The following is an 8,000-nucleotide window of genomic DNA, read 5'->3' as shown; positions in this document are numbered from 1 at the left end:
CCTTGAAACACAAAGCCATGGACTGAGCCAGGCTCCCTTGGGGGGTCTGATTATACCACAGCGCTGCCCTCGGAGGGACATTTCTTTCTCCTTGTGTCCACTTTAAGCATCCCAACCCTCCATCTCTGGTATGATTTCTTTCCCATGCTGTCTCCCACTATGAAGAAAAGCTCCTCCAGCTCTGGAACCACACTTCAACCACTCTATGGCTACTCCTGTACTTCCCAGAGCCTCTCCACCACTGGGCCAAAGGGCTGAAGAAGCCCATGTCCCTCAGCTTCCACACGCAGGGCATGTGCCCTGAACCTCACCTTGGCAGACCTCTTCTGGGCATTCTCCAGTGCCTCCCTGCTCCTCCAAAATGGGGAGCCACACCCTGGGACACACCTCTGTGTGTGGGGGGCCACTGCAGGACCCAGGATTTTCTCAGGATCACAGCTCAGCCAGTCAGGTCACAGCTAGCCCTGGTCTATAGGGCTGTTCTTCCTCCTGATGCAGGACTGCCCACTTCTCCTTCTCCTCCTCAAACCCAGGCCAAACCCCAGAGTTTCACAAGGTCCCACTGGACTGACACTCCTTTTAGGCAGCCCTTAATTTTTGTGTGCAAGTGGCTCACCCTGATGGTGGTGTCTCCCACAAGGTAACAGCAGGAGGAGTTGCAGGATGCTGTAGATAACAGAAAGAGGTTCTAGTTCAATGGAATTAATGAACCAGGAAGGCATTACCATGACAACCATCTCCAAAATACCAGATGAGGTAAAAAGGAAGCTAATGCAGGGCCAGTGAAGAAAGGGTGAATGAGGATTGGGCTGTTTGTGTGCTAGGATATGTTAGTGTGAAATGGGCACCTATATAATGGGCACATTGTATGTGTACACACGTACAATCTGGACCCCTCCAGGAGCTGGTTCTAGACCCTCCATCTATCCAGAAGCTGTACCAGGGATCCCCTCATCCCCCCCCCCACAAACACATGCACAGACAAATGGCTCTCTCCAGCACAGAATCACAGAACCATTAAGGCTGGAAGGCAGCCACCTTCCACCTTCTCTGTGCTTCCTGCTTGGTTTTAGTCAGGAGCTCCTTTCTTATCCATGCCAACCTCCTGCCAACTTTGCTGGACTCCCTGCATGTTGGAGTGGACCATTCTGGAGCTTGAAGAGGAGATCCTTGACCATCAAGCAGCTCTCAGCACCCCTCTTCTCTGCCTGACCATACCGCATGGGATTCTTCCAAGCAGGGTTCCCAGCAGGCCATAGTTTGCTCTCCTGAAGTCCTGTTCTTGGCCTTGTTCCTTTCTTTCAGGAGCCTCAACTCTACCTTCTCACCCCGGACTTTTACATCCCTAATCACCTCTTCTTTGTTTGTAAGTACCTGAACCCCAAGAGCCCACAGGTCATCCCAGATGTTTTTTGGGCCACATTCTCCTTCCAGCTCCAACTGTGAGTAGCCAACTCACAGACCCTCTCAGCTCTCCATTGTCCAGTTCATTGTTGATTACCACGCTCCTTTTGTTATTGTCATGCAAGACCCTCTCCTCATCAATGACACTCACCATTTCCTCATGTCATTCTGGGTCATCCTCTCCCTTCCTCATCACTTCCAAGTTGAAGTTTTCTTTCCAGGTTGGCCAGGTTGTTGACAGAGATACTTTTTCCCCACTGTGCCAGGTGAATCCCCTCTCTTCCAAGCAGTTGTTGATCCTCAGAGAGTGACTCATGGTCATAGAAACCCTGTTGCTGACACCAACTGCACAACCAATCGTCTAACCTACAGGATCTGTCCACTTCTCCACAAACCTCTTCCCCTCAGTAGCAGGACTGAGATCACCACCTGTCCCCCCCCTGCCCTTGACCAGTGTGCCCAGAGTAACATAGTCATGCTTCATGTTTTCCAGGTCTCCTGGGAAAGTATCATTGGTGCTCGTGTGGAAGAGCAGCAGGGGTTAATAGTCCAAAGGTCAGACAAGCTTCAGCAGCCTCTCAGCAGTGCACCCCTTGATCAAGGACTGCTGGCAGCGCTCCTTAGAAGCTGCTAGAGCTAGTCAGCTGCTTGCCAGCAGTCTCCATCTCCTCTGACTCTCCTTAACTGGCAACAACAGGCCCTGGATGAAGATTCATGTTCACCAAGGATATCTGACAAAGTCCTCAGAAGAGGTTTTCGGGACTCTGCTGGACAAAGTGAATTGGAAGGAACTTGGGGTGAATTCAGTGTTGAGCCCCTTGTTAGCAGGAGGTAGGTCTAGAGACATCCCAAGCTCCCACCCAACTTGAACAGTTCACTGATAATCTCTGAGGACAGCTCCTGTGGTTCTTGCAGTCATTAATACCTCATCTGCCTGTGGGTTAGCACCAAGCACGGCAGACCCTCACAGAGCCAGACCCTCACAGTGGTCTCATGTTGCCACTAGGGCCCGAAACATTCAAAGTTCAGTGTTTCATTGTGGATGACAGTTTCTTCAGACAGAACAGGCTCTCCTTACAGCCTGCAACAGCCGTGCCTTGCAACAGGGTGACAAATGAGAGTGACACATGCAGGAAGGGATGGTGTGAGGGCGATGATATTCCAACATCCCCAAGGTCCCTTGTCAATCCAATAAAATCCAGTAGGATAGGAAGAACCCTAAACCTCTCAGGCATGCATTTGTAAGGTTGACCTTAGCAGTATGAGAGGCTGAGAGAGGTGGGGTTGTTCAATGGTGAGAAGAGAGGGCTTTGGGAAGAACTGTAAATGACCCATATACCACTACCAAGAGGTCATCAGCAAGACAGATCCAGGCTTTTCCCTGTTGTGTGTGAGGAAAAACTGTTTAGCCATGAAGAGAGTGGAGCAGTGATGTTGTGCTGTGTCAGTCCCTGGAAGAGTTCAAAGCCAACATGAAGAACTCCCTGAGCAACCTGGTGTGACCTGATAGCTGCCCTTGCTGTGTGATGCACATTGGCCTCGAGACCTCCTAGGGTCCCTTCCCAGCACGAATGACTGCCCATTTCCTTCCACCACAGGTCTTCCCTTCTCCATGGTAAGGAAAGCACTCAGGTTCCCCATGACCATGAGGAAAATCAGACTAAGTTTGGTCAGGTCATCTGTGTCATTCCTGTCCCAAACCACTCACTGCTGCTCAGATGCAGAGCTGCATGGCAGGTACCCCCAAAACAGCCTTGATCTAGTGTTCTGCTTCACCTTCTATTTCCTTTCTCCCTCTTCTCTTCCCTTTGATCCTTCTTGTACCCTCCCACACTAACAGCCCACCTCTGTTCACTCTTTCCTCACTGGCCCTGGCTTTGCTGGCTTTGAAGCTGTTTCTGAGATGGTCACCATGGATAATCCTACGTTGGAAGGAAATTGCATTAAAGTAGCACCACCTTCTACTATTTGTATTACCCTGCAACTCCCCGTGCTGTTACCTTGTGAGGGACACCACCATCACGGTGACCATCTGCACACAAATATTGAGCTTCAGTCTGGGGGACCTTGAGAAACTCTGGGATTTAGAGAACAGAAACCTCTTGAAATGTTACAAGGAGAAGTGGCCAGTCCTGCACTGGGGGGAAGAATAAGCCTGGACCCGTGTGTCCCTCTGTGGGGCTTCCTGTTGTAGTCAAGTGGGGAGGAATGGAGAGAGTCCCGAGGAGGATGGCCAATATAGGACGTGGGGCCTCAAGCACATGCCCTGTCTGGGGAGGCTGAAGGACCTGAGCTTCTTCAGGCTGCTGAAGTGGAGGCTCAGAGCACCACAGTCACAACCTGCAGCTACTTGAAGGATGCTGTCAGTGATGCTGGAGCTTTTCTTCATAATAGAAAAAAAGGAGGAAAAAGGAAGAGCACCACAAAGTGTGGCTTGGGAGGCTGAGACAAGAAATGAGGAGAAGGAAATGTGGCTCCAAGGGCAGTGCTGACATAGAATAGGGTGCCCAGAGGGAGTCTGGACCAGCCCATGGCTTTCTCTTTCAAGGAACAGCCAGGGAGGATGGAGCGATATCAGTAAGGCTAGTGAGATATTGGGGTGAAATTGAAAAAAGGATTGGGTGTCTTCAAAGAAAGAGGTGCAGGTGTGGGACACTGTAGGGCAGGCTGTATTGGACACTGCTGAGGGCTGTGGCAAGGCTGAAAGACCCCAACCACAGATGACCTCTGCATCACCATGGCTATGGCTATTGTCTCTGCAGTCAGGGCCTACCAGAAGGTGCCTTCAATTGATTCAGGAAGAACTCATGACCTCCTTGCTCCACCCAGAAGGGTCATGCCAGGCATTGCACATCCCCACATCCCACTGGCCCAGGAAGAGCCCTGAGCAACATGTGAGGGACAGGATCTCCCTTCCCAGGGGCTGGGGGACAGGGCTTGTCCATCTGGCTTCATTTAACACTTCCAGGTTTACTCAGCATCAGAGCCACCTTGACATTGGTTTTGTCTACTTGTCATGATTGCTTCCAGTTTTCTGCTCTAATGAGCCCCTGGGGAGGCTTTGTCAGTGATGTCCCTCAGGGGGACCCATTATGCTCCAAGAAACTGTGGAGTTTGCATCGGACTGTGACTTCTGGAGAGGTTTCATCAGCTTCCTCTCAGGGCCTGAGCTTCATGGACTCATCCCCAAACCCACCAGAGGGGTCATTAACATGCCGCCTTGGGCTGGCCCTCTGCTGCTGAGCTGCTCCAGGCTCCTGGGATGGAGGGAGCTCATGGCAAGTGGGCTGTGCTGCAGAGAGACATCTCTGGCCAGGACCAGCTCCTCTGCAGAGCACAGCAGGGCTGAGGGCACTGGGAGAGGAGTGAGGCAGAGAATAGGAGGATGCTGAGAGCTCAGTGTGGAAGAAATCTTCACAGCCCTCTACACGGTAAGTCTCTGGGTGCAGGCAAGTGCCACTGCGGTTCCTGAAGGGTTCTCCTCAAGCTGTCACAGGTCACAGCCTATAGGACCTTTCTCCGGTGTAGAAGGTAAGGGCATCCTCCAGTGCAGGGTTCCCTGCAGCACCGTCAGAGGGACAGAGCATGACGGCTGCCTTGTCCCGGGGTCGGCTGCAGGGTGTGAGGGTGGGTGTGCAGCCAGGGGTGCCCAGTTGTGTCCTTCAGAGCAGGGTCCCTGCAGCCCAGGGGCTGTGTGCCGGGGCAGGGACTCTGCCGCCTGCCAGGGTCAGCACTCAGCCTGCCCAGGGAGCTGCCCAGGGCACTGCAGGGAGAAGCTGTGGGTGGAAGGAGCGACCCCCTGGAAGGGCAGGGCAGGGTCCTTCTGCTCTTGAGAGGGTGCTGTGTGGGTCATGGCTGTTCATAGCTCCAGATCACTCCCAGCACATGTCCCAGGGGACTTTCCAAGAAGCACATCAAGGCAGGGGCTACATGGAAGGAAAGGTGATTTCTGGAGTCTGTGCTTTTCCCGTTTCTTGTGGTGGTGGTGCAGAAATATGGTCATGGAGCTCTCAGGGTAGCACCACAGTGCGAGACACTGACAGCATTACAGCCATTGGTCAACACCTCTTCAAGGAACCTGATAAAGTCCCTTCACTCACCTCAGCCTCCTCCTCAGGTGGGAAAGGGGTAACGGGAGCAAAATCAACAAAACAAACCCCCACAGTTCTGTTCTGCACTCAGGTGAATTGGGAGAGACAATGGTCAAATCTCTCTTATATCACGGGTAGATTTAAACTGTGATCACTCCTGTTTCCTCTCTGCCTGTTGCTGCACAGCAGGACTGACTCCTCTGGAGCCCATAGAAGAGGCCCCTGCTCTGCATTGCACCCTCAGCCAGCACAAACCAAGAATCACGCCAGGATGTGCGTGAAGACAGACAGAGGACACTTGTGGTGGCTTACTGTGATGAATGGAATAGGTTCTGCTCACAGGTGTCTGTCCTAACTCTTCACTGCGTTTCTCCCCCTTGGACAGGCCCTCATGTGCAGAGGGAACAAATGTTTAACGGCAGCTCCATCACTGAGTTCCTCCTCCTGGCATTCGCAGACACACGGGAGCTGCAGCTCTTGCACTTCTGGCTCTTCCTGGGCATCTACCTGGCTGCTCTCCTGGCCAATGGCCTCATCATCACTGCCATAGCCTGCGACCACCACCTCCACACACCCATGTACTTCTTCCTCCTCAACCTCTCCCTCCTCGACCTGGGATCCATCTCCACCACTGTGCCCAAAGCCATGGCCAACTTAATCTGGGACAACAAGGCCATCTCCTACACAGGATGTGCTGCCCAGTTCTTTTCTCTTATCTTCATGATTTCAGCAGAATTTTATCTTCTGACAGTCATGGCCTATGACCGCTACGTTGCCATCTGCAAACCCCTGCACTACGGGACCCTCCTGGGCAGCAGAGCTTGTGTCCACATGGCAGCAGCTGCCTGGGGCAGTGGGTTTCTCTATGCTGTGCTGCACACGGCCAATACATTTTCTATACCACTCTGCCAGGGCAATGCCCTGGACCAGTTCTTCTGTGAAATCCCCCAGATCCTCAAGCTCTCCTGCTCACATTACTACCTCAGGGAAGTTGGGCTTATTGTGGTTGGTGCCTGTTTATTCTTACTGTGTTTTGTTTTCATTGTGCTGTCCTATGTGCAGATCTTCAGGGCCGTGCTGAGGATCCCCTCTGAGCAGGGACGGCACAAAGCCTTTTCCATGTGCCTCCCTCATATGGCTGTTGTCTCACTATTCATCGGCACCTCATTTTTTGCCTACCTTAAACCCCCCTCCATCTCCTCCCCATTTCTGGACCTGGTGGTGGCAGTTCTGTACTCGGTGGTGCCTCCAGCAGTGAACCCCCTCATCTACAGCATGAGGAACCAGGAGCTCAAGGAGGCCCTGAGGAAACTAATCCAATGGACCTTGCACCACCAACAGTAATTTGTCTCCCCTTCTCTGCAGAGTGCCCAGGGTATATTTTAGGCCAGTACTCTGGGGGTTTTTTTCTCTGCTAATCATCGTTAGAGGTAATTGCTTGGGTTCATAGGACTTCTCTTGAGGCTCTGTCCTGTTGTGTCTGATCCTTGAAGAACCATGTGTCACCTTTTGCCTTCCTAATAGCCTCTCTGCAATAAAAGGGGATCTCCTGAGGGAGGTGCCTGCAGCCTGGGCTCTCCTTGATACAGTTGTGGCTAAGAACAAGCCAGAGGAATTGGACTTTCCAAGTCTCTTCCGCCTGGTTTTCTCCTTCTCTTTGGGGAAATAATCTCATGGTATCACTGTTAGACACCAAGCACTTAGCTGAAGGCTCTCGTCTTGGTGTCCAGGGGCATTGGAAATGGTGCACGAGCTCCCAGTCACCTTCCTCAGGCTGTCACAGATATGACGGGGCTGATGGCAGAGGTCCGTCCATGTGGAAAGGAATCTGGTGTGGTCAGGAGAGGATGGGGACACTACAGGTACTCCGGGATGGGAAGTGAATGGAGACTCAGAAGGCGAAAGACCCTGAGATGAAGTCCCCCCAGGGCAGAGCACTCACTCCAGGTACCCGCAAAGAAAGACTCTGCAGTGCTGTGGGAGTCCGTGAAGATGCAGCAGGCACAGGGCAGTAGAGTGGAGAGATGCAGGAGGTGCCTGAGGAGCCGCAGGGCCAGGACTCTGCTGGTGTCCTGGGGAGCAGGGCTGGCGGGGAGGCAGAGTGGGGCAAAGGCGGTCAGGGCTGGGGATCCCCTGCAGCGTCAATGCAGGAGAGGCCGAGAGGGAGTGGCCTGCGCTGGCACTTGGGGCCAGCTGCAGGCCTGGGGCCGATGGGGAGGATGAGACCCCCCTCTGCCTCCCAGCAGCTGCTGTGCCCTTCCGAGGGGCTGGGGCTGTGGGCTGAGTGCCCAGAGCTCTGCAGCAGCCCAGACTGCCAGCCCAGACTGGGCTGCTCTGCTGGGCGGCGCTGGGGAGAGGGCAGGGAAGGTGGGGGAGAGCCGGGGAGGGGATGGGCTGGACTGGAAAGTGCCCAGAACAGGAACAGCCTGACGTTATCGGAGCTCTGTGACCATCCAGGGGGAGGACCCGCTCCAGTGGGCCTGTGGAGCAGAGCCTGATCTCCTC

At 53.4% G+C, this 8,000-nt stretch overlaps 1 protein-coding gene across 1 annotated transcript; it reads left to right on the top strand.

Moving 5' to 3' along the window:
- Nucleotides 1-5,888: 5,888 nt before the first annotated feature.
- Nucleotides 5,889-6,839, top strand: LOC129196947 (olfactory receptor 14A16-like). The gene has a single exon (XM_054804916.1). The coding sequence runs from the start codon at nucleotides 5,904-5,906 to the stop codon at nucleotides 6,837-6,839; it is 936 nt and encodes a 311-aa protein (XP_054660891.1). The 5' UTR covers nucleotides 5,889-5,903.
- Nucleotides 6,840-8,000: the final 1,161 nt, after the last annotated feature.

Source organism: Grus americana, chromosome 27 (genome assembly GCF_028858705.1).
Source record: "Grus americana isolate bGruAme1 chromosome 27, bGruAme1.mat, whole genome shotgun sequence".
Taxonomy (NCBI): Eukaryota; Metazoa; Chordata; class Aves; order Gruiformes; family Gruidae; genus Grus; species Grus americana.
This window is presented reverse-complemented; position numbering and strand designations above follow the sequence as displayed.

What these genes read in the sequence shown, in the direction of transcription:
- LOC129196947 (XM_054804916.1), top strand. Translation starts at nt 5,904, where the DNA reads ATGTTTAACGGCAGCTCCATCACTGAGTTCCTCCTCCTGGCATTCGCA.